At 43.0% G+C, this 26,338-nt stretch overlaps 1 protein-coding gene across 5 annotated transcripts; it reads right to left on the bottom strand.

Moving 5' to 3' along the window:
* Positions 1 to 2,663: 2,663 nt before the first annotated feature.
* On the bottom strand, positions 2,664 to 24,643 carry BEST3 (bestrophin 3). 5 transcript variants are annotated; one of them, XM_061368040.1, is made up of 10 exons: positions 24,471 to 24,643; positions 20,453 to 20,622; positions 18,673 to 18,767; positions 17,882 to 18,115; positions 12,657 to 12,811; positions 11,867 to 11,944; positions 11,299 to 11,451; positions 8,295 to 8,375; positions 6,832 to 6,983; positions 2,664 to 4,629 (listed from the first exon to the last, which is right to left on the bottom strand). In XM_061368040.1, the coding sequence occupies exons 2-10, from the start codon at positions 20,602 to 20,604 to the stop codon at positions 3,723 to 3,725; spliced, it is 2,007 nt and encodes a 668-aa protein (XP_061224024.1). In that variant the 5' UTR covers positions 20,605 to 20,622; positions 24,471 to 24,643; the 3' UTR covers positions 2,664 to 3,722. The 5 variants fall into 5 exon arrangements, with proteins under 5 accessions (XP_061224024.1, XP_061224026.1, XP_061224027.1 ...); XM_061368042.1 differs by lacking the exon at positions 20,453 to 20,622 and having other exon boundaries at positions 24,471 to 24,641; XM_061368043.1 differs by lacking the exon at positions 24,471 to 24,643 and having other exon boundaries at positions 18,673 to 18,753; positions 20,453 to 20,578.
* Between the last annotated feature and the right edge of the window lie 1,695 nt (positions 24,644 to 26,338).

Below are 26,338 nucleotides of genomic sequence, written 5' to 3'. Positions count from 1 at the left end.
AAGCCATAGGTGCAAAGTTCGGCAGTGCATGCAGGGACCAGCCTTCTCTTTGCCCTGATATACCTCATCCTGCTCAAGATTAACACCATCTGATGGGAGCAAGCTGCTGCTCTGACTTGTCTATCCTGGCCCTGTTCTATCCTCAGTCTTCTCCAGCCTTGCCAGATTCTGTAGGTTTGCCTCACTATTCCTCGTAGACATCAAGCTGACTTGCATGATAGGTCACACCTTTGCGAGCAGTGATTCTTGACAGTTCAATACAGCCAAGACAATTGTGTTTCTCAAAATGCTTTTATTCATGCAATAATTCAACATCGTTTATATAAGCGAACATGAACTGTAAATTGTTGGGCTTGCTAAAACAGTCCATTTACCATGCTGAGGAGAATAGTGTACTGGGAGACGTGACTAACAGAGCACAGAACCCAAAAATCAGAGCCTGCAGATGTTTGCAAAAGTGGGATAACAGACTAAATGAGGAGGTGAGATTTCTTCTGGGAAGTCATCCCAGCACTAGCTTCTTTGCAAGCAACAAACAGAATATTGCAGCTAACCTGGAGCTGGCCCATTACGTGCACAGTGCTATTTGTGTAGTGCAGATTACATTTGTGGGACTTCACAGAGCAGTCATTCCTAATTTAATGTGTCTACATGTCTAACAGACACCTCTATGGGACTTAACTGAAACTTTTATCTTCCTAATAGCTACTGTGTGGCTACCCTTACCCTCCACTGAAGAACAAACATAGTTGATGGGCCAGGGAGTGCTGGCAGAGGTAGCAAAATCGTTGTTTGTAAGATGCATAATGTCCTGGTAGAAAGCAGCAGTGCGCGTCCTAGGTAGCAGCTAGGCTGAGAAGAAGGTGATGGAAGATAAGCAGAGCTGGACGATGTGAAGCTGAGACAGCTGCTTCAGGCTTAGCACTGCCTCATGAAACATGCTGATGTCTGGGCTGGGGAGGATAAGCACTTTGCTCCAACACCTTAAGCCCTGATGGAAGCTGAGGTGAGAGAAGAGAGTAAGGAGATGCGGTGGGACTGGACCCTCAGTGCAGGTTTGTATTGGGCAGTTTACAGTTATCTCAGTTTTCTGGCTGAAATCCCCTTACAGAGAGAAGCACAGCTCCTCAAGCTTACGTACTGTGAGGACACAGCTAGACAACAGGGCAGACTTCCTCCATAGTGACTGAAAACCCTTCCTGTACACGCACAGCTGGGGGGGAGAATGGCCAAACTCCTCCAAAACCTGTATTGCTCTCTTGAATTTAACAAAGTTCCAAAGAGGAGTGTTTCAAGGAGAGCAGCAGTTGCTTTAACTTTGTGTCTATCTGTGTGACACGTGTAAAAGGTATCATTTATACCTAAACTTTACCGTTTCTTAAAGTTAAGGTCATTGGTAAATGAAGTTCCATGACAGCTGGAGATGCAATTAAACTGAGAAAATACTGAATTGAAAAGTGTCGCTTTGGTTCAAAGAAAAAGTAGAGAATAGGGAAGAAAGAGTGAATGCAGGAAGAATACTTTTTTTTTCTCTGTTAATGTAGGGAAGGGAAAGCTATGTGCTTCCACTACTGTCACAGGCTGATAGAGTCCTCTTCCCTGGGGAGAGTCAGCAGTCTGGGGCTCTGATGGCTGAAAAGCTAGAGGATGCTGCCAGAAGCTGGTATTACCTAGTAACAGCCACTCAAAGAAGTGGACTGATAGGTTAAGGTGCTGTTTATTTCAGTATCATTTCACTTTGTCAAGGCTCTCATTCTGTTGGTCAAACCTGACCATAACAACTTGATTTGCCTGAGGACTTGTTGTGGGTGGCAAGGGTGAGGTTGCACCAGAATGTCTTACTGCAAAACTGTGACTGAATCTCAGTACTCAGCTGCTGTCAGATATTGACACCACCTCATCCCATAGCATGGAGAAGTGCCTCAGTAAGTGCCTGTGAAATCTGTGCTTGGCTTTTCTGCACACCTGGAATTCCCATAATCTCAGCTTTAACATCTCTTCCTAGGGCTAAGAAGTGTCCTCTGCTCCCTAAACTGATGCATGTGCTTTTGTCTAGCGTCTTTGAAGGATTTGAAAGGAAGACACTGCTCCGAGCATGTCTAATGCACACCAACAGTTCCCAGACTGAAACAAAGCTGGAAGAAGTAGAAGTAAGGAGAGTGGTTATCTTTTTTCCCCTCCCAAGCCTACCCAGATGGAATAGCAGAGTTGTGTGCTATGTGACAGCCTTACTGGAAGGGTTCCTCACTTAAGCAATTGGCCATAGGAGCAGGAACAAGCAAATCTGTTCATTTCTTTCCCAGCTTCAGGGGGTCCTGAGTACTCTCAGGAGCCACTGGTGCTACCAGTTACCCTGATAGAGACCCTGGTTTGTTGGCTGAAGTGCAACTTTCTGAGCAAGACTGCTGGGTGGACAGGCCATCCACACAGCCCATGCCACTTGCTGGCTGCTGCAGCCGCATCATTCCCTTATCTCCCCTCCCTCTGTTCCTCCCAGCTGCTGAGCTACCTGGCCTCTCCCTTGTCTAATGAGATCATCTATTTGGGCACTTGCTCGTGGGGGAATGCTGGCCTCACGCTCCAGACTGAGTTTGTATAGATGTGAATGAGAGCTGAAACTGAAGAGCTACCGCTGCTTTCAGGGCCTGCTTTGAGACTTCGTGTAGAAGTGGCAGCTGAAAGGCCAGGTTGCTACCAGGAGGTTCAGGGAGGTGGCTTAGCTGCCCCTGGAGCAGCAGGAGCCACCTAATGCTGGCTCAGGTTTGAGTTAATGGAGGATGTGTGTGACACATCTGGGCAGTGTGGGAGCAGACCCGGGGTGGGGGGGAAGGAAGCAGAGACCAAGTTTTGCTAGATGTCCTGGGCCATTTACTTGTCTGCTTGGGATATCTGAAGCCTTCCAACTGAGGATCTCTGCAAGAATGGAGCCCTAAGCTCAGTTGCTCCTGCAGCTCCATCACCTCTTGAGAGAGAGCCACAGTCCTGGCATCACCAGGGAGGTCACCTGGGAGCAGCATATTACAATAAATAGCCACTAGGTACAACATACACATGCTCTAAGGAGCAGAGGTCAAGGCTCAGACCCCATCCCCAGCTCATCAGCAGTTTTGCCTCTTCCATTTTTCTTACTGAAGTTAAACATCTAATCCTTTTATTTTCCCACTCTACAGTGGCACAGCTTCAGTAGGAGAGGGTGGGCTTTTGCCCCACACACGTGGGGAGACTGATTTTTCAGACATTCCTGCAGACAGAGATGGTGGGCTGAATCTCTCCAGGCTGAGTAGGGAATTGAGCCCACACCTCCCCTTCTAGCCACTTGAGTGGAAACCAAAACTGTTGGTAGGTCTTACAGAGATGTCATGGACCCTAATCTGAAGGAGTGGCCAAAGGTCGCATTGTTCAGTGTGGATCCAAAGTGGACAGAAGAGCCACCCCTGCTTTCCTGATAAACTCAGTGGGTGAGCCTGCACAGCTCGCTGCCATGTGCGCTAGCTAGCTTGTGATCATTCCTGAGGCCCCCTACAGTTTTACCTACAGGGTCACAGATTTCAACCAAGTGGCTTAAAGCATGTCACCATAGTGCATTCTCTTTAGGTGCCCAATTCCTCTTGCTTAGGTTTTATCTGAATGTTGTGTTCTGCCCTTCACACTTTCAACAAACCCGTGTAAGAACCACTTGTGAGAGAGGACGAGAAGTTCAGTCAAACCCAGAGCAAGCATGGTCAAAGTTTTCTTTCACTCTTCTCATTAGAAAATTCCACTATGGCTGTTTCTTTACTATCCAGGTTTTCCCAGAAGTGCTGCATCTCAAACGTCTCTGGAGCAGCAGCAGCACTAACATTTTTTCCATCACTGGGGGTCCTTTGTTGTGAAGATGTATCAGAATCTGTTAAAGGTGGAGCAGTGTCAGGATTTGACGTTGCATTTTGACTATGGAAGCTCGGTAAACTCCATCGCTGAATGTTTCTCTCCTGATCTGTTACGAAACCGGCTAAGTTACCAACATAGGGTTCATGTTTGGGCTCCCCTATCACAGTAGGAAGTGACTGATGCACCTCAGAGCCTGGGAAGTATGTAGTGACTTCTGGGGGGAAAAAAGGATCGTCCAGAAGACTCACGTTTGTCTCAGTTAGGCTCCTTTGGAGCTTCTCTTCTGGCATGCTTGCGTTGCGCTGTGTTGGCGGATCTGGTTTGCCCAGCACATCAAGTGCTTCCTCCTCAGCTTCAGAGATGATGACCTCAGGAACTGGTTTGTTTGTCTCAGATGAGGTATCGCTGTCGCCAAACGGTGCCTCATTCCTTGAGGTTTCAGTTATGGGTCCTAGGTCTCGGCTACTGTGAAGTCTGTTATTTCTGTCAAGTCCTTCGTGTTTCTTCTTGAAGCTCGAGGTGGAGTATCTCCCCCTTGTGTGCATTTCCTGCAGGCGCCTGATGTGCCCCTTTTCATCTGCCGGGAAGAACACCGAGTTCTCGCTTGTCTGCCGACTGTAGCGCCGCTGAGGTGGAGGTGAAGGGCCCTCGTGGACGCTGAGGAACCTCTTGACTCTTCTCAGCACTGAACGTTGCCTTCGGTGTTTCTCCTCTTCCCAGGGCCACTCTTCCCCATAGAGGAATTCAGTGTCAGCCAGCCTGCCAAATAAATCTGGTTAGTAGGTGTCGCTTATATATAGAAATTGTACATGGTCTGCATGCACATACATCCCTCTGTCTCAGCAGGAAGACGTAGGAACCAAGGCCCTAGTGTGTCCCAAGGAAGGGCATGAAAGGGGTGAGGGTGTCAGGAAATAGTGCCCCTGCCTTTAGAAGAGCCAGATCACATGGAAAGCTCTCCACATCCAAGTGTCTATTCTCCTGAGGATGAGGCTGGGAGGGCATCCAACTGGGCATCTGGCACTACTTCATATTTGAGCTGCAGCCCTCTGTGGCAGCTCCGCATGGTTAGGCTCGTGAATAACATGAGGGAGAGGGGAAAAAGGAACCCTGCTTGGTGCTGTAGATAATTTTCAGGAGAATCCTTCAGGCAAAAATAACAACAGTGAAAAGGCTGCTCCTGGAAGCAACAGTGTGATGGTTTCAAAAGATGCTGGAATTACTCAGACGGCCAAATCCCACTTACTTCTGGGGCATGACAATGTGTCTGAAAGTCCCGCCTGTACCTGGTACTCTTCTCCTGCTCAGCCTCCATGGTTCTTGAGAACAACTATTGCTGCATCTGCCAGGCAATTCAGTACACATTACTGACCCAGTGTGCCCCAGAGGACAAGTCAAACTGTCACAGCTACCTGTGCAGATGGCAAAGGGGCTCAGGCCAGACCTGAGGCAAGGAGAACAGGGAGGCAACACCAACCCAGAGGGACAGAGGAACTTCGTACAGCATTTATGAAGTTCTTAGAGTCATGGAAGTGTTTGGGTCGGAAGGGACCTATAAAGGTCAGTTCCAAACCCCCTGCCACAGGCAGGGACACATTCCACTAGAGCAGGTTGCTCCAAGCCCCTGTGTCCAACTTGGCCTTGAACACTGCCAGGGATGGGGCACCCACAGCTTCTCTGGGCACCCTGTGCCAGATGTTGGCTTGAGGGGGCTGGAAAAGACTTTGGCTCAAGTTTTATTTATGTCCTTTGAACTTGGATGAATCTTTAGACCAGTTTTTTGAACTGTGCATAAGAACTACCAACTTGTTTTAGAGAGATGAACAGAGAAACAGTTCAGAGGAGAAAATAATTGGTAAGAAAGTCAACACATCAGAGCTGTTTGCATTTCACAGGGGCTAACATGGAGCCATTTTTCATTCTTTTTTTGTGTGAAGTGCTTCTTATTAAAAAAGTGTTTGCAGACTTAATAATGTTTCTTCTCTGCCACCTTTTCTCCTCTTGCAATTGCACTAAAATAAATTACATTCTATGAGTTTTTCTTCTTTACCTTTTTAAAGCAAAAATTAAGCAGATTTAATTTTGAGAAAGGCTGGAAAATTTTGGAGAAATGGAAAACTTCTTGAAATAAGTTTTAAAGTTAACAAATGGCTATTATAAAGTTTTTAAAAGATTTTCAGATTAAAACATCTACTTGCCCTTTTATTCGTATTGGTGGTATTTGCACCTACTGACCTGTTCTGTATTACAGTATGTCACAAGATTTTAAACTCAACAGCTTCTAAGCTAACTAGCCTATCACTGATTTCTCATATAGATTCTGACAGCACCAGGCAGTCCTCTCTTGTCTGTATGTTTCTTTATAACAATGGTTCTTGCACCAGTCTCTACAAATAACTCTATTCCTTCACAAAATATAACAATGGTTCTTGCGCCAGTCTCTACAAATAACTCTATTCCTTCACCAAATCTGGCTGCTCCAACTTCCATGTCTAAATTATTAGTCAATAAAAAGTCGTGCACTTACAATAATTTGTTGTTTATCTTCACAAAAATCTGGACCGATTTCAGCCATCATCTGCTACCTAAACAAGCACAGGAATAGCTATTTTGTTAACTGGGGGATGTATGAAGAAGGTGTAGTAAATAATTATTAAGAAAAGTCAGTTGCTGTCTTCAGGTTCCATCCTGTGCTCAGGGACTCTCAACAAACCCTCCCTGCAAACATACTCTATTTAGTAATTACACAATTTAAGCCATGGATGCCCAACTCCTATGAGCACATGGACCACTGGAGACATTACCCCCTCAACACCAGCCTGTCCACTCCCTCCTAACATCATTTCCACCTTCCTTGCTCAAGGTATTGTCACAGCCTGCAGCCCTGCTGTCCATCAATCAACATGGGCTGTAGGGGGGGTGATATTTCTGATGGCATTAAGAACCCTTAGTGCCACTCACCCCATTTCAATAGTTGATCCAAGAAATGAAGGGATACAGTAATCAGCAGCTGCTTTTGTGTAAGGTGGCCGGGCAGAGGAGTCGTTCCAGTAAATATCTTTCTCCATCCTTGGTAAGTTCATGTGCATCTCATCCACTGCCAGAAGTGAGACCTTAGATTTTTTTGGTATAAATCATGTCAGTTTCAGCACAGTACAGTATAGGACATAATCTGCTCTGCACTCCCGGGGTCAACATTTCTTTCAGAAACACCTGAAAGTAATCTCTGTGTACTGGCCTGCATACTGGGAAGAGACTCGGTATTAAAAAATATACCCCCTATATCCTCCTATACTGAAAGTGTAAGTGTTGTTGTAACTTGAGTCTTCTGTGCTGCAAAGATATTTGTGTCAGATTGAAGTCCTCATGCATGATGTAGATAAATGGACATGTGATCCTCTGCATGCTGTGGGAAATCTGTGCTCCTTAAAATGCCCAGAAGTAGAGAAGCTTTCCGATAGGCTTTGCCCACATTTAAGACATTCAGAACCAAGCACGTGGCCATCCTGTTCTAGGACATTTCAATACATTTTACACAAAGGGCTCTGAGGCACTATAGTACAAGTAGCCTGAAGCAGTGTTAAGCTGGAGAGCATCTCTGGCAGCGTGAAGGCCTTTCCCACTCCTCTCCATACCTGCATTGCTTGTTTTGCTTAATACGCTGGTTTAGTTGCCCTGCCCTTACTTCCCCTAACACCTGGGCTCTGCTCTGCAGTCTTAGTGGTCCCCAGCAGACGTGGGGTCCAACAGTAGCTCAAACCTATGCTTGACTCTACCTGCAAGGGGAGCAGCATATCCCACTCTTCCTGTCTTTGGGCTCATTCAGACATACAGGGGCTGATGACAGGAGCTGTTTGAAAATCGGGGGTAGCTGCAGTAAATCTGTACCCTGGCAATCTCACATATCCTGCCACTGAAGATGTTGGCTTCTGTGCCCACTACAGATGCTGCTGTCACAACATAAATCATGGTATGAGCCCTGCTTATTAGTTAATGGCCCTGCTTGGTCTTTTTGGTATCTTCACTGCCATTTTTTAAAAGGCAGTTTCATATACAATATTGTAATCTCTAGGCATACAGATTAGCAAAATGTGTCCTTATCTATGTGGGAGTAGATGGCTTTTGGATTTGCAGGATTGACCTACATTACATGTTTTTCCAGGCATAAAGTGAGCTTATAGTTTGAGGTCAGCTGTTTGCTTGTCTAGTCAGGCATCATAAATACATCATGCCAAATACTAAAATCAAGATGCATTAACTTGTCAAAACAAAATCTGTGGATCACAGCCATAGGTACTCCTTCAGGGAAAGAATTTGTTATGCTGACACTTGTCCTTAGTTTGTGCCTCAGTATAAGGAATAGGATTAAATGTAATGATAACCTATAGTACAGTAAAGCTGGAAGTAGAAATAACAACAGCAACCTGTAAATTCCTATCGATGCACCAGTTAGTTTCAAAATCATCATCGTCTTCTCCAAACGGATTAATAAGTTGTTCAGCAACCTGAAAGGGAAATGAGACAGTGAATAGAGGTTGGCATGCCATGTCAGGACTGCTGCCACAGAGAAAATAAGATTGGATTTTTCTCTCTCCCTGCCTGTCACTTCCAATCATATCTTGAGCTCCCACATGATGGTTTTGCTAGCCTAGTGAAGGAACAGCTTGCTTTCCCTATAGATTCATACCTCTATGTCTCGTTGGTGCTGTCAATCATAACTGTCAGTGCTGGCCTGCTGGGAATTTAGACATGTCTGGGCCATGCAATTGTCACATAAGATAGTCATTACCTCTTCTTACTGTTGACTTTGGATGATTTAAATGAATGTCTTGGCAGCTAGAGGCTCTGTTATTGCATTATGGTATACAATACTCCACCAGCCCATTCGGTCAGTATTCCTGAGCCCTGCAGCTGGAATCTGCTGGAAGGACCACAGCTTGTGTCTCCAGCTCAGTCCTCAGCCCCTGCTTCTTTATCAGGGGTGATGCTGATGGCATACCTCCGAAGCTTTCCAGGAAAAGCAGCAGCCCACCAGAAGACTTGACTCAAGTGAATGCTGTGCATCATGCTAGGTAAAGGCAACAGAGAATCTGAGCTTGTTCTTTGATTCAACTTCCTGTTTTGTGTTTCTGCACTTGAAGTGATTAAAACTGCAGAGGAGAAGCCCATCCTGTGGAAGGCACTACCAAACAGTGAGCTTCAGCACCTTTGTGGTGAGGTGCTCTAGTCTCTAGTCTGGGAACTAGGATGAGAAAGGAAACCTGTCTGTCTGCCCATAGCCTTATCCTGTCCTGTCCCCCTCACCCCACAAGGATTAAATATATGGAAAAACAACAGACACTGCCTCCCACTCTATGATCACCAAAGTATATTGTGGGGAGAAAACTTATAGCTGGGGGAGAAAAAAAAGAAGATGATGTAGGAAAAACTGAAAAAGATCTACGAAGTTCAGACTGCTTCTCTATTTCTCAGTTCCTTGGTACACTGAGGTTAAATATCCTCTCCCCTTCGTCCTCTTCTCCTTCTGTTTGTCTTTTTAAGGCTCAGTTTTGAAGCCAATCACATCCTTGCTGACCCTCCCAAGCCTTCTTGATGGCCACCAGGGCCAGGCACTGGAGCAGTGGCCAAGTCCTCAGTTTAACTTGGGTACGGGTAAATCAACTGTATGATTAAACAGCCCTGCTCATGAGCCTCACAATGGATGACTATGATCTCAATAACTTATAATAGTAAGGGAGTCACTCCCTGCCTATTTATTCCCATGTGCTTCTATGTTGTACTAGTGGGTAAGCACCTGCTAACTCTCCTAGGTCACAACTTCCCAGGCCAGCAGTGGAAGACATCAAATGAAGTGCCAAGCAGACTAACACAACAGAAACACCCCAAAATCAGGAGGAATGAAAATAAGACAGGGGACACCTCTGGTCACACTATTGGCCTGCCCCACGGCATTAAATTTTGGGTATAGCTATGGAAGTAATGCGGTAAGAATGACCTAGAACACATGCTGCTTTTGCAGGGAATCACCACCCAAAAATCCACTGCAAAACCTGTCACATGAGCTAAAAGAAGTAAGCAGGGCTGGGACAGAGGGAACAGCATTGATGGCCTTTTGTTTGGCTGAGCTGGTCCCAGCATGTGAGACACAACTTTACTTGCTGGAAAGGAGCGCAGTGCTGGACAGCTAAGCCCTGTATTCGGACAGCCTATCTATACCTGTAATGATAATGGAGTGTATGGGAAACTTTACCCCTGTATTGCAGGTATAACAAACCAGGCCTGAGGCCAAGGCAAGAGCTCATTTTAGCCATAACTTCCGAGAAATTGCAAAGTTACTGGAAGTCAATAGCTTGGGGCTCTTTCTGCAGCCTGGCAGCCAAAGCTCAACACACTCAGCAGGAACCTGGCTGTAACCTTCAAGACAGAAATATCCTGACTCAGGGCCTCTGCAGGTTTCAGCGAACCTCCGGTCCAAGGGAGCACTGACGGTATTAAATCTGCTTTTAAAAACTGCTTCTCCTCCCTTTCATTTCCTTATGCAGAAGGTTCTTCAGTTACAATGGCATCTCATACCTGCTATAGCCAGGATTTGGCTGGTAGCCCTGAGCCAACCTTGAATAGATGCTACGAACAGCCTTGGGTGCTGATGAAGGGGAATCCATTCATCCTTCAGAAGCACCAGTGGGATGGTCAAGAGGAACAGCTTAAGAGTTTTGTAATCAGTAGATCCCTGGACAACACTGCCTAGAGCAATGTGCTTTCCCCACCACACCAGCCTCCCTTCCTCTCTCATGCTCCCCTCAAGGCTGGTCCCTGTGTGGCACACCCCTTTCCCCATGAGTTCCTAGGACACAGGACTAGAGGAGCTTGCTCTGCAGACACTTTACTTTTCCCTGCAATTGACAGCTTGGTGTGCTTTCTCTACTCTTCCCTTTGAAGTTGGAAAGGGGGCTATAAAATTAGCCAATTTTGCTCAATTTATATTCTAACAGAAAAATTAGCTCTAAGTTTCCAGCCATGATTAATAATCCCAAAAGGAAATCTCAATGCACATAGACCCTAATGTATCAATTTGCTTTTTATTTGAAACTTTTCTCCTTTCTACCTTGATAGTCACTGCAGAAGCAAGAACTGCCATGAGGTATGCCTTAATTACTCAACTATGAGATCGATGGTGATATGTTAACTGAGCAGACATCAATGGGTAGCATACAATTCTATCTATAACTCTTCTTTATAGTGAACATTTTTATGCGGTAGGGTTGTAGCCAATATCGGCTGCTACGGTTTGATAGCCCTCTGGAACTGGAGACCTTTAATTGCTTGCATCTGATTAAGTTAACAGCAGATACTAAAGGCTGGCTTTGATCAAAAGAAAGCATGATTCAGTCCCTTTCAGCCCATGACCTTTCCATAAAGCTAGTTTACCTTGAGCCATCCTGCGTAGAAGAAGAACTGTAACAGTGTGAAGATTGGAATGTAAAGATCTAAGTCATGCCCCTGATACCCTTGGTCAGTATCCAAAAATTGGCGCCCTATCAGGCAGGCAAAGAAAAAAGTATAGACTGCGAGAGTGACAACCTGCAAAGAATAAAACTTCATTGAAATCATGTAATGATGCCATATTATGCATAAAGCAACACATACGCAAAGGCTTCTGACTGCCTTTTGACATATAATTTACAAATCTGTAGGAATGTATTACGAATAGAGGGGTCACAGAAATAATTATGGCCAGGGAGAAGACCCAGGAAGCATAAAAACCTTTCAGTGCTTCCCTCCTCTCTCCCAGCTTATGAAAGGTCTTCAAAACATCTCTGCATTAAATGTGACTGTTAAATATGACTTAAAAGCCAGACAGGCCTTTGTGATCCTGTGGGAGTCAAGGAGTGCTCAACAGCTCCGAGAATCTGGTTGAGTCTATGGATATTTTTCATCAAACTCCCCTTTTATAGAGATGGTGTTTGGAATTTTGTAAAGGGTTAGAGCTCAGTACCTGAGTATAGACCAGTGGGATTCCAACCCAGTCATAACCAAACAAAAGACTACACCAAGACCGGTACTTATTCATCTCCTAAAAGGAAAAAAAGAAACAAAGAATAAAAGAAAAAGTAGCCCACAAGAAACTAAAATAGCGTGGGGTTCAATCCTAAATTATAAATATTTTGTTACAAGTCATTTTTGCACATATGAAAGGACAGGGAGATACAAAAGTTTGGTATATAGGAATTTTTACCATAATTATATCCAGCACCCCACTGTCACATTTGGCTTATGGAGTTGGAATGCTTAGTATATTATGGGTTTCTTAACAAATTATCTTTCATTTCTATCTTATCTACAGTCAAGTGATACATGAAAGAGAATATATTATATAATAAAAAGGATGTCTGACCACTTAATGAAATATTCAGGGAGATTGTCTTCCTGCAATTGATATTAAAATATTCCAAATGTCACATTACTCTCTTTTTCTTTTCTTTTTTTTTTTTTTACCCTGCAGCAATGGAACAAGTATGAATCCACAGTGATGTTACAATAAATTTTTACTCATTAGTTTGGTGCTTTAGTTAATAACTTCTTAGTCATATAAATACAATCCCAGCAAACTGCTGCTGTGTGCGCTTGAGAGTACATAGGTACACAGAGACAAGCGGTATCAATCCTGAGTAAGGTCGCTTAGACGACACTGGAGAGCTGTGCACAGTAAACCAAATTATGGAAGTGAAAAGCTACCGCATAGCAATTTCAGATCAGCTTTCTGTAGATTTACTTTTGCTACTTACATTCAACAGTGTCTGCAGATCTACACTGTCTCGAATTCTCCCCTCTTTTCTTGCCTTTGAGGCCAAATTCCCAAACCAGACAAATGGAACCCAGTATTTCAGGTGGGGAGACTTCAGGTCATCAAAGATTTTTCTTTCATATTTTGTCATAAAGCCTGTTTAGCCAACAAAAAACAAAACCAAAGACTTCATTTATTCTGTGCTTTCAGTGCTACTGATTGTCTAAATTTTTAATATGTTTGAGTCTCTTTATGTGATATTTGCACAGAACTATCTTAAATGCTATTTATAATTCTGACTAAGGGGTCTCTTCCTTTTTTTCTTTTTTTGAGGTTTTTGCTAGGGTAGATCTTGCCTGAAACAACTTCTTTTGCAATAATTACCTGTTACTTTTCAGCAATGATGTCTTTAGACAGCATCTCCACGTATGCTGTAAGGGCACTTAGCTGACCAGATTCTGATGATTGTTTGGTAAATCTGCAAAGCAGTGAGCAAGCAGCAAAGGATACAAGCACATGCATGAAACAGAGCTCTACAGAGACTGAGTCTTCTGCCAGCAAAACACTTCCCTGCCAGATTGTGTTTCATGTTTTCTTTGGGGTTATGAAGGCGTGCAAAGAGAGGGAAAGGGAGCCATGCACAGAAATCCTGCTGCTAGTGGGACACCGGGCCAGATGACATGCTGTGAGGCTGCCGGCTGAAGCTGCTCTCTGCCTGGCAGTTTGCCTCGCTGGGGTGCTGGGAAGGTATTATGTTTCCTGAAGAGTTCCCCTGGCCTTGTGAAGTCCTGCTTCCCCTGCTGCAAGCAAGCCCAAGGTCAGAGGGCAGGGGAGCCAGGGCTGTGAAGGACAGCACCTGCATCAGAGCAGGTTGCTGCTGCCTGGGACTGGCAGGGGAGCAGCTCTACCTCTACCCTCTTGGGTAAGAAAGCTCTGCATTGCTGTTCTCCTTCCAGCCAGCCTGTGAGAAAAAACAGGCTCAGAAAATTCATAAGGGTGCATTCACATTTTCTTATGTCCAAATCCTGTATTTTCTGTGACCGGAGTAATCTTCAGGTTTGAAGAATCTTAGCTTTTTTGCTCAGGTGTGTGTCACCTCCCCAGGTGCGTATAAGGCTGCTTCTGTTTCGTTGACATCAGCTCCAAAACAGGACAAAGTTAGTAAAATATCAGCCTCAAAATAAGTGGCTCAGCCAATCAATTACAAGTCTGAGTGCTGAAAATTCAGTAGGGGAGTTGAGAGTAGACAGGATTTTTTTCTTGTCTCCAACTCGTAACTAAGAATTGTTGCTAACAATTGCTAAACTGTCTCATTGTTGCTGACATTGCTAAAGATACATGAAGCAGAGAAAAAATACAGAAACCCAGTTGGTTTGTATAAAAATGTGAATAAGGTAAAAGGAGATTTGTGAAACACAGCAACCTTCATAGGTATTCTGCTGTTGAGAAAAATGCCACTGTTTACAGTTGCAACAAGTCAACACAGGAGGTGTGAAATACTGCTACTACTGAGAAGGAGCACAAGGACAGGACAGAAAATTCCATGGAAGAATAAAAGTTCAGCAACAAGACACAGTACTCCTGCAGTATCATGGAATTTGAGAAAGATCCCTGGTAAGTTTGCAGCCAGCTCTCATAATCAAGTGCACAAATGATCAGGCAATCAGACAAATAGACCTGCTAGTCATGACTCCTAAAAGACAGTTTTTCAGGTTGCCTTTCTATCATACTGAAAGAGACAGACAGAATATCGGAAAATTGACAGTCTGGAGTAAACACTGGATGCAAGTCACTTCAGAGGCTCTGGGAAGTCATCATTTGGAAGGACACAGCCTGAAGAACAGCGAAGGTACAAGGATCAGTTCAGCTCTCCACTGTTAACTGGGTATCTTTTTGTTCAGAAAAGTTCAACAAAGCCTTGTTCTTAGAATCATAGAATAGTTAGGGTTTGAAAGGACCTTAAGATATCAAGTTCCAACCTCCCTGCCATGGGCAAGGACACCTCACACTAAACCGTGCTACCCAAGGCTCTGTCCACCCTGGCCTTGAGCACTGCCAGGGATGAAGCATTCACAACCTCCCTGGGCAACCCATTCCAGTGCCTCACCACCCTTACAGTGAAGAACTTCTTCCTTGTATCCAATCTAAACTTCCCCTGTTTAGGTTTGAACCCGTTACCCCTTGTCCTATCACTACAGTCCCTAATGAAGAGTCCCTCCCCAGCATCCTTATAAGCCCCCCTTCAGATACTGGAAGGCTGCTACGAGGTCTCCACACAGCCTTCTCTCTCTCAGCCTGGCTTCATATGGGAGGTGCTTTAGCCCCTGATCATCCTCGTGGCCCTCCTCTGGACTTGTTTCCACGGCTTCTCATGTTGAGGACACCAGAACTGCACAGTACTCCAGGTGGAGCCTCATGAAAAGCAGAGTAAGTTATGGCAATACAAACATGTGCTGTCACTGCAACAAGTATATAAAAGTTTAACTACCTGCTTATGTGGTATGTGAGAAAGAGTTAATTTAGGTACTTCCTTCCAACAGAGGGTTTGAAACACCAGACTTCAGCCCTTTGTAGGTATTCGTGTTACTGAGCTCACACCTCATGTTTCTCTTTGGCATTTCCTAGCAGCTGTTTTAGGCTGCTCTGCTCATCTGCTGACTCATTACTCATGTTTTTTAAGACTTGCGCTTTTGGGCATCCAACTTCCCTCTCGTACTTAGCAGCCAACAGTATTGGTATGCTTAGAACTGCTGCTAGGCATTTGACGCTTATGGCATACGTGCTGCAGCACTCAGCATCATAAAGTCATGAATCCACATGCATCTACTGCCTACAGCTCCATAAAGAATGCTAACAAAAGACTTAGAAGATTCTGTCTTCAGTGTTTTGTAGGGAGAGACTATAGATGGTGAAGTTCCTAAGTTTATTCAATCCTCTATGCATTCTGTTAACAGGTAGCGATTGAGACAAAAATGATGTTTTAACCTAATTAAAAAAATAACAACCCAAACCCATTCCAGAATCTGGTGCTTAGAAGATGACCCTGTGCAAGTTCAGACTGGAGTAAAATCCCACTTTTCAGCAGGGAGCTCACCGCTGTGAATGTCAGTTCACCTAGGATGCAGTGTTGTCTCCAGTATACCCAGCTGAATTTTAGATCAGGGCTGGTCGTATTCCTAGAAGGTATTATAGCTCACTCAGAAACTGGAACATGACAAAGGATGTTGCTAGTAAGTGTTTATGCCTTGTGTTATGGATGAGTCAGACTCCATTATCATAGTACTGTTCTCAGATTTAAAATCCATGCATTTAAGCAGTTCACTTACTGAGGAGAGGAATGTGCAGCAATCGTTACACTGTGGCAGTTCTGTTTCATAGGGAAATGCAAAACCTGAACAAGTTGTTGCAATGATGACAGATTCTGCTGCTCATGTTCATACTAAATGCTGCACTCCCATGCAGTCTCACATGTAATGCCACAGGGAGCTAGGGAGGGGATAATTGCAGGGTATTGTCTTAATCCCTGGATGTTAATGAAGCAAAATATACCCTTAAATACTCAGTACTGCATCAACAAAAAATATGTGGCACAAAATGTATTAAAAATACAGAACAAGCACTGAAATCCAAGGAGCTGACTACATTATCAGTACTTATTTATACCATTTATAGAATATTTTCCATTGTTCATAAGAAACCCCAACTACAAAAACTTGCTTTCCAGTCTACAATTCTTGTACAACAGTGCGACATTTTGTCTCTTTTGGAACAGATTGTCTTTAGCAATAGGGAGGCAGAGCTGGATTAGCCTGCTGGAAATGTTGTAATTTTCCAGTGTGTACTAGAAGCAGAGTGCTGGGGAGAGTGACAGAAGCTTCCCTGACCTTTCCCAGGCCCAGGTAAACAGCTTTGTTGAAGAGCACAAGGAAGAGAACTTCAAAATCCAACTGAATCCAACATAAATTTTGGATAATAAAAGACTCATTTTTTTTTCCCCAGTAAGATCAGTGCATTCTGCCTGCATTTTTGTTAATACCCAAAGCTTCTCGCACATATGTCAAATGTGGATATGTATATATACACTGCATATTTTAACTTGGTACAACTTTGCTTACTAATCTCTGCCAAACGAATAATTTTAAGTAAGAAATGCAAGACAGTAAAAATGTATGACTTCTCCTATTTAGAATATATCTCAATATCTCTGCACTGGCATTCTATCCCTGACACTGACCACGTGAATCAGAAGGCACGGCATCACACCTTGCCTTTAAATACTCAGCAGTCAGACTTTCACAGGCAAGCAGTCTTACTCTCTTTCCCAGCATCACACTTACCATGTTATCAAAACAAATAGAAAATAAAGACAGGCTTAATACTTAGCATATTTACCCCTGAAAAACTGTATTTAAAGTGATATTTTAAATATAAAGAAAAAGCCCTCAGGGTTATTTTGGATTTTTTTTTTTTTCTTTTAAGTAATACTTAAAATGTGAAATCTACTTAAAGTGCAATCTACTTAAAATAAATAGAGATAAAGCTGTACTTGTGAAGCGCCTATAGAGATCAGTCTCTGATACACAAGACAAGTTGTACCCTATGCATTGAGGCAATGCCATGTGTCAAGTCACCTTTCCTACTGCACCATAATGCATTGCAGCTACATTATTTTTCATGTTTTGGAGAAGGTTGTACATGCTCCATGTATCTGTGTGTTTGAGGCAGGCCTATTGCCTCCATAATGTCAGAAAACATCCACACAAAAGTCTTCAACTCATTTGATTTCTAGAGTGTCACTAGATGAAGACTTTAAGAGCATTAAAGCCACACACTTAAGGGCATATCATTTAATACACTGACAAGAATGTAGTCGCTTTGACATAGAACCATAGGTTGGAAAAGACCTTTAAGATCACTAGATCTTAAAGACCTTTAAGACCTTGAAGTATTCAAGGCAAAGTTGGATGGGGCTTTGAGCAAGCTGGTCTAGTGGAAGGTGTCCCTGCCCACGGCAGGGGGTTGGAACAAGATGATCTTTAAGGTCCCTTCCAACCCAAACCATTCCGTGATTCTATGGATCCATTAGTCCAATTATAAAAGACGTGAGTTAGTATGAGGCGCACATGGGGCCAAACAGGAAAGAAAAAATGAGTCTGCCTCCTTCCCTACTTGTGCCCCCACCTCTGAAGTAAAGGAAAGAAATCCAGGGAAGAAGGACTCCAGTACCTGCTCCAACCACGTGGTCCACGGTAGGGAACCTTTTGTACACGGCTGTGCTCACGGAGCGAAAGATCAGCAGAGATGTTAAATTCACATAACGCATGAGAGTCCTCCTTAACAAGCGCCCATATTCATCTCTGCCCTGGACACAGCTAGAGATGAGGAACATCAGACGATCTGGCCATGGCAAGTTCACAAACTGGTTCCACCAGCGATTCACCACCAAAGTAACGTAGAAACCTGGGAGTTAGAAGGGAAAAAAAAGTGCAGTGCCTGTCAGGATTTCTGTTTAGGTCACTTTGATTTGGTTTGCAGAGTGTTATTCATATCACTAAGCTGCTACATTTCCCAGAATAAATGCAGTATATCACGTCAAAACCCATGATGCAATCAACGCTCATTATTTAATAGACACTGCAACTTAATGGCACATTCCAGCTGAGATTCTCATACTCATTAACTTCCAAATTTCCTCTTCTGAGTAAACCTTGAGTGGATTTAGTGATTTAAAAGATTGAGCACAATGTATCAGTGTTAGTGGGCACTAAATATAGTTGTATATATATATGTAAGGGGAAACTACTCTTTTATTGGTATAATTTGAACATGAGTATAAATTTTGATGTGACAAAAGCAACTTGAATTTAAGGAGATCTGCTTGAAGCTGATGATTTCATTGTGAACCTCTAACCTCCCATTGGCCCCTCAGCTCTGAAATGCTTCAATTCACAGACATTCACAAAATGCCTGAACAGAGACAGCGCTGGAGATTGATTTCACATGTAACCGGTACTTACCAAGCACAAAAGTTACCGGGATTTGTTCAGCATATTTGTCACAGTAAATTGATAACTTTTCAAAGAACCGTTTTTGGCTACCTGTAAGAAAAAATCTGCAGCAAGAATAAAATGTATCTGTCCTTTCATAATATTCTGGAACTAGCTACAAAGTGCAAATAGGTATAAATAATCAGGTATGTGCAATCAGGAGCAACCTTGGCTAGTGTCTTCAAGTGAATTCTTAAAGGTAAAGTCCTTACCACTTTTGGCATGTAATACAGAAGCTGAAGACAGTATTATTCCCTGGGTTTTTTTGCCGTTTTTTCATGGTTAATTTGACTAATTAGGATCACTACGCCTGGATAATTAGTTTGCTGTCTCAAAGCAACCAAGGATAATAGCAAGTTTGTAAGTCTGTAAAGTAGAGCTTACCCTCCTTTTCCAGAGGGCTACTTACTAAAAATGGTCAGGTCTGGTTGAATTGCAAAAGGTTACTAATCTCCAACTGCTCTTATTTGGAAATGTTATGCTTTTGCAGTAGTTTTTTTATTCTTACTCCTACTAAGTATTTCTCTTGCACAAGATTAAAAACACAACTACTGTATTTATTTTTCAGTGAGGACAATATTCACCAAATGATAGATAATGAGTGGAGTATGGCAGCTTCTGCCCATGGGAAAAACGATATCAAATGAAATACAACAAGCCTAAATATAACATTTGTTTTAATTTGTACAGATTAGTATTACACTTATTCTTTGATTTTGTATAAAAGGAACACATGACAAATATTTCTTAGGTTTTGCTTACAATTGTGCAATAGAACCTGGAGCGCATATAGAAAGCTTTTGATGGTGTATTTACCATGGTCTTTAATTGCCAATTTTCAGTAAAACTAGATAAATTTTAATACATTTGAGACTCCTGTGTTTCTTTACATATTAATGCTGAGTTTACAGGTATAGAACACTTTGCAAAATTAGTGATTAATCACAGACAAACTGAAGCTCATTTTCTCCTTGTTTCACTTTGCTTGAGCAAATGCTGAGGTCTAATTAGAGATCAAGGCAAGAGCTGAATCATGATTTTTATACTTCTGTGTGCTGTACTTCATCAATTAAAAGTTTCACTTCACTAATTGATGGAACTGCGTCTGTCATACAGGTGTTTAATTCACACCTTGGTGGAAGAAGCACCTATCCTAATGTGACCCTCCCAGGTGCTGGGTGACACAGAGCTAACAATCTCTGGTTTCCATGAAATCTTGCTTGGCCTTCTGCAAGCTTAGAAATAAAGTTTGCATGTCACCCTAGCGTTAAGCAAAACTTTTCTTCTCCTGACTACATAACCTGGCTCTCAAATTACTACTTTTCAGGGTTGTTAAAGAAATTACCACTGAGCAACTGAAGACACAGTTCTGCAATTAGAGTAAAAAGTCTATACTTGTCATCCAAAGCAGAGAGGCACGCTCACTGCTGCCAGCTCAACGTCAGAATGATAAAAGCTATATAACATAGGCTAGCCATGGGTGTTTATTTAGCCTAACTTCAGTAGGATGGTTGCTCAACAGTGGGCTGAAAGTAGAATCAGCTGAATATGATAGAAAGTATTTTATTTATATCCTACATGCTTTCTCTGGAACATTAAAGTAAACATGGAAAGGAGAGCATGTTAGAAAAGGTCAAAGGAAAAGACAATAACTATGTTATAACCTCCCCCCATCGTTCATCAGCCTAACACTATGAAGTATGAAACTTCAGTATAACATTTAATGAGATGTGAATTGGAAAGAGTGTACCTGTATAATACACTTATCGCTGTGTAAAGAGTAGCAAAAACAATAAATTCTCTGTACAGCAATTTGTAGATGCTGCCTTTCCACTTTAGGAGTAATCTGTGAAATCCAAAGAAAGTGGCATTTGCTACTTTGCTGGAATAAGTGACTGTCATCGTCTTGGCAGGCTGAGCCTAGAAACAGTAGAAGAGAAGCAGGAAACCAACAATATTTTAGACATCATATTCTAACCTGAATGCACCCTTGTATAGATAGACGTATAGATAAACACACATATATGCATATAATGGTATAGGTATGCATAAATACATGCTGTATGTATTTATATATATAGAAAGACAGAGAAAAATTATAGTCGTGCAGTTACAAGCCCCTTTGAGACCTGCAGATTCACTGATGCAAGGCTGGTTTTGGGCTTTACCTCAAAGACCACTCAAAAGCAACAGCTAGCACTGAATGTGGCCATCTGCCTGGAGAGCAGTGGCAGGGACACGTTACACCTCTGAAACATCTGCTTACTCTCAGTTTTCTCCAGTCTGGTGTGAGGAAAGAAAAGGAAGTAAATGTGCTTGAAATTCTTTTCCAAACTTCTTGGCTTCTCAACAGAGAAGTAAAGCTGAATTCCACAAATACACCTTCCTCCCCAGACAGTATTTTTAGCTAGCTTTCGTAATTATACTCATCTAAAACTAAATGAGATTTGAAGACTGCCTCTTTCATTAGTGGTTACGACAGCAGCTGAGATCAGGTGGGGAACCCTGTTATTTGTCAGCTTGACAGCTAGACATACTCATCAATACTCACATACTCACAATACCACACAAAAAAAAAGCCATAGGCTTGTTCAGGTAGGAAATATGTGACACAGTGTAATTAAAGCACTAAAAGTATACAAGTAAACATTTTATGCTGGGTTTGTTACATACTTACCCAGTGCAGGGAGATGCTACAGGAACTTTCATGCGCTTACAAAAATGCCCCCAACAAAGTCCAAATGTGGATGAAACCAGTTTTGTACAGCATGGAAGAAAGGGAGTAACTAAGACAAGACAAAGCCTCAAGGCAGAGATTAACTAAGACAAGACAAAGCCTCAAGGTAGTTGTGTATCATAAATAAGATTCTTGTCTATATTCTCTTGATGCCACTGTAGGTCCTTTACTCTCAGAAAAATCTGAACCCCTAGTTAATAGGCTTGATGGTATTCCATGCAACATGGCTGTGCCTCTGATGCAGAGCATGAAGTAAGCCATTAAAATTCAGCTGTAAAAGTGCAACTTTTTCTCTCAGTCACCAAGGGAATTAGCAGGGAAAAGACACATAAGCCTTCTACTGCTGACAGACTGTCTCTTCTTCCCTGCAGAACGGCTGCTCAAGGTTTGCCAGCATGGGCTTGGAGATTTTTTTTGTGTTATTGGGTTTTTTTAAGATGCATGTGTTTTATTCTTTAGCATCCAAATGATAGTTTTCCTTTTTTTTCTGAGACTTGGAACAGGCCTTTGAATTTTTTGTTCTTGTTGTTGAACTCCATAAAGTTCAGTTCAGGAGCCAAGCTGACTGGCACGCAGAAACACAGTTCTGTCTGCTAAAAAGCATGTGGTCAGGATGAAACACTTAAGAAAATGGAAGCAGAGATTTCCATTTCCCAGAAGAAATGGGGCTTTAATAAGCAACGGGAGAAATCTGTGACTGGGCTATAGTGGAGGAATGTGGTAAAAAAATACTCTTAATGATACAGTGAGTTCTCTTAAAAGTACAGGAGGCTTTAGTCCTTGCCCTTTGTCCATTAATGCTGGGGAGTACGTGTATTCAACCCAAAACATCAAGAAATGTGTCTCTACCTCCCCACTAATACCTAATCTGTAATGGAAACCTCCGGTGGGACTACCCACGTGTAGGGACTTAGATCTAAAAATGATATCTGATAATGTGAGGTCTTATAGCCTGGCAGGAATCCAGACCCCCAGGGTAACACAGTGCGATGATTAGAAGATAAAGTTAGACAAATGCAGTCTGAAGTAAAATACAAATTGCTAACTGTGCGAGCAACAAACTGTTGGAACATGGGACTGGATAGACACACTGTGGTGTAGGATCTTTAGGATGAGAGCAGATAGTTGGACAAAAGATGACCTTCAGGAAGAATTCACATAGCTGGGACATACAGCATTGAGGTTGAGTGGCTCTGCTGGTCTCCCCTGGTATCTGGGCACCTGGGGAACTTTCTGTTCAGTCCCTTTTGTTCTCAGCCATGGAGGGATAAATATTGCTTTACAGCACCTTCATAGCCTCTGCAGCTCTGCAGGAAGGCAGTGATTAGTGTCAAAACCATAGAAACATAGAACAGTTTGGGTTGGAAGGGATCTTAAAGATAACCTAGTTCCAGCCCCTTGCCATGGACAGATGCACCTCCCATTAGATCAGGTCATGGTGCTCAGTTTCTGGATATGGGGTTCAGAAAGGAGTCATCCTCCCAGGCATCCATGACTGGATGGTGCCAGAAACTGGCCAGGAGCTGAGCTGAACAAAATGGGTCCACCTCTTCTACAGACCTGCAGCAAATCCTGTCTTGCAAGGCCTAGTGGATGGTTTTGGCCACAATTGCAGGTCCGTAATGACAATAGGATTCAGAATTAAGAATATTTCCCCATCCCATTAGACTGGGAAAGGAGAGTTTTATCCATGAAGTACTATTTGACTGCTTGATTCAAACAACTATATTTCACTTAATCAGATTCCAGCCATCTCTCTTAGCAGTTTACTGGATGTCCTTGGCTCTGAATAGAAACTCTTCACATTAGCTTGAGAAGCACTGGTCATCTGCAGCTTTTTCTTTCCACCTCTGAAATGGGGCAAAGAAAATTGGGACTGCTACAGCAGTTTCAGCCTTCAATACCTTGGTTTCCTTGCTCTGCTTTGCCTGTGATGCACTGTGGTTTTGCTTCCTGCTAAGCAAATGCTTCATTGAATATACATGATTGGGTTCATACAGGGACTTCAGGGTAATATAATTCGATGTCCTAAAATATACATTAGCTCAGATTAGGTGGTTTAAACTATATGACTATATGAAGCTATGAGAGACAGCCATGTGTCTGTCTGACTAGATTTCACAACATAGCAAACAGATTTAAATCTGCACTTGTGCTTTTTTCCTCTGGGAACAACTTGGGTGCATCTCCCCCCCTGCTTCCCAGGAACTTTTGGCATAAAGCATTGCCTTGAGTCTGGTTCTTGCAAGGTGGTCCCAAGACCTTGCTTCATGGGCAGCACGTTGACTGAGAGTCTTTCCAACATTAGTCATGGACACAGGAAATTAAAAAGCTAAAACTGAGACAGATAGGAAGAGTGAAGCATGACGTTGCCCCCCAGCGCATTCCTGCCTGGGCGCTATTTTGGCCAGGCCACAGAAGGACAGAGAGCATTAGATTAGATACTACAGGCACTGGTGTCATGAAAGATTTTGATATTAATTGTGTTGCTCTTAACTTCATTAGCAGGTACAGAGCAAGGCTTTCTGCTGGATTTGCAAGTTGAGGACATCATACAAGTTATGTCCATTTTATGCCTGCAGAGACTTTGGCTCATATCTATGATGCTGCTTTTCCTTTTGCCTGGTGTTTGTTCCCTCTCCAAAACTTTCTCAAGCACAGGCTGAAATGTGAGTTATATATTACACCAATTCACTAAGATCATCGGAAGCCATTAGGCATGAACACCTAAAAATAAAACATTTCCCCCCTCCCTTACTAATATTGAGCCCACCTGTAAATGCGATTTTTCCCTGGCTGAGAATTTCAGGATGCATTAGGATTCAAAGAGAAACCACAGGAAAAAATAACAGCTATCAGTCTCCTAACTGACCATGAAAGGCACTTTAGAGAATGTATAAATAAATAGTGGCTCTGCTCAGACCTACCCCTTGTCATTGTGTCACCTTTTTTCTTAGTTCATGGGGTAGTAGAGAAAGTGAGTGAGAGAGATTCAAGTTAAGCTAACTATAAAATCATATTAAGCACTAACCTGCTATTTTGATTTGGCAGTCCAAGCCTGAAGGCAAATCCTGGACCCTTCTTCTTCCTCAGGCGCCCCAAAGTCCCCTTCAGGTTTGCAATAATCACCTTGTTCTTCCTTTAACCTGAAGCAAGGGGTTGCTGCTGCCGAGCCCCAGGAGGAATGGACTGACAAGAACAGGGGTTAAATGTCTTTCCACTTCTGGAAGTCTGTTTTTGCCAAGTACTCTGCCCTGTCAGTTACAGAGGGAACAAACGCAAGCAGCAGCAGCAGCAGCAGCTGCTGATCTTGCTCTTTTCTAGTCTATAATTATAACGCCACTTGCCATCGGAAGGACCCCTTTCATTTGAAGGAAGAATCTTGTAATGGTTTGGCTGGCACCTCCAGTTTTCTATTGCTGATTTCCCATCCCCAAAATGGGATGGACAAGAAGTAAGCATTTTTCTCTGAGACTTCTCTAGAAAAGCATGATCTCTCTGTGAGGACACATCAGTGAATAGCACAGACTACACCTAAATGGGAAAACCAAAGACACCCCCACCAAACTTGGAAGTGTGCTCCAGCTGCACATGAGTCCCACCATGGAGCACACCTTTGCTGCATTGCTGGTGTGAACTGGGAAATCAGGACTCTGTGGTGTGCTGTAAACATCACCCATCCCTCAAAATAGGCAGAGTTGCTGCTACTAAAAGACTCAATGAACCTATTAACGATGGTACATTTCAGCATGTGAAAGCCTTTCTGCAACTGTTGGATCTGCACGGAACATCTTCCCCCTTCCCCTTTGTAAAATGAAATGAACTCTATCTTTTATGACCCTTGGCATTAAGAGGGAGCTGTAAAAGGTGTTAGACTGTAAAAGCCCAGGAAATGTCATATAACGTTGCCATAAATCTCTACAGAAAATAAAATAATGCAACTGTGAAGTAAATAAAAAAATTGTAAGGGGGGGGAGAGAAAACAAGGTTTATGCATTTCATACATTTTATTATGAAAGGTTTCCCCACCCCCACATTAGTCCCATAAAGCTATTTGAGGACACTTATTTAATTAGAAATCCTTCAGAAAGAAAAGAAGTTGCTGCCATTGTTTGCCTTTCTTCTTGTTGGCAATGGCAGAAGGAAGACACTTTGATGTCAAAACAGGCGAGACATTAGACTGTGGCATGTGTGTGTCAAGCAGTGGCCTGAGGCAAAAGATGACAAATCATTTTAACATTCAGTGACTTGGCATGAAGAAACGTACTGCCTGATCCTATTACAGTGACTGCCCTCTGCAAGGAAAACTCCTACCAACAGGGATATTTTAAGGTCACGGGTAAAATAATTACTTAGACCTAAAACATTTTTCTTTGCTGAGTATAATCGTTTGCTGGTCTCACTGAGCAGTAAATAATAGCACCTCTGTGTGTCAGTGGGTATCAGGTGGTTTTCCTGGCAGCTTTTCATTCTTCCTGCAGATTGGAGCAGCTGAGATTGCTCCTCTGGCTCTGAGCTGTTTTGCAGAAGACAGGAGATTTAGAGCTCCTGTGTGTTCAGAGGCAGAAAGAAATACAGGTTTCCAGCTGTGTAGCTCCATTGTGAGTGGTTCTGTAGGAAACTCTCCTCTTTTTATCACTAAGGTGCCCCTAAGTCCTTGCTGAATGTTACCCAAAGACAGGCAATGTTTTTATCTCTCCTTCATTTCCTCCCTCCCCAAGAGAAGCATACTTGATTTGTGTAGAACCTTTTCTAACAGTGGCTGTGGTGTGGCTTTACAGCATCCTCTGACTTGGCTGGGCATATCCTTTCCCAGGTAATGGTGCTCTCATTTTAGGGACATTTGAGGGTGCAGTCCCCATAGGTTGCTTGGGTCTACTTGGATCTGGGAGGAAGGGA

Source organism: Neopsephotus bourkii, unplaced genomic scaffold (genome assembly GCF_033783945.1).
Source record: "Neopsephotus bourkii isolate Nb327-2 ecotype Australia unplaced genomic scaffold, CSIRO-AGI_Nbou_v1 NB_1423, whole genome shotgun sequence".
NCBI classification, from domain to species: Eukaryota; Metazoa; Chordata; class Aves; order Psittaciformes; family Psittacidae; genus Neopsephotus; species Neopsephotus bourkii.
Note: the sequence above shows the minus strand (reverse complement) of the source record. Positions and strands in the feature narration are given on the sequence as shown.

What these genes read in the sequence shown, in the direction of transcription:
- BEST3 (XM_061368040.1), bottom strand. Translation starts at nt 20,604, where the DNA reads ATGACAGTCACTTATTCCAGCAAAGTAGCAAATGCCACTTTCTTTGGA. An exon ending in TCCCACTGGTCTATACTCAG is followed by an intron (nt 11,452 to 11,866) that starts GTACTGAGCTCT and finishes TATTCTTTGCAG; the next exon opens with GTTGTCACTCTCGCAGTCTA. An exon ending in TCTACGCAGGATGGCTCAAG is followed by an intron (nt 8,376 to 11,298) that starts GTAAACTAGCTT and finishes TTTCCCTTTCAG; the next exon opens with GTTGCTGAACAACTTATTAA.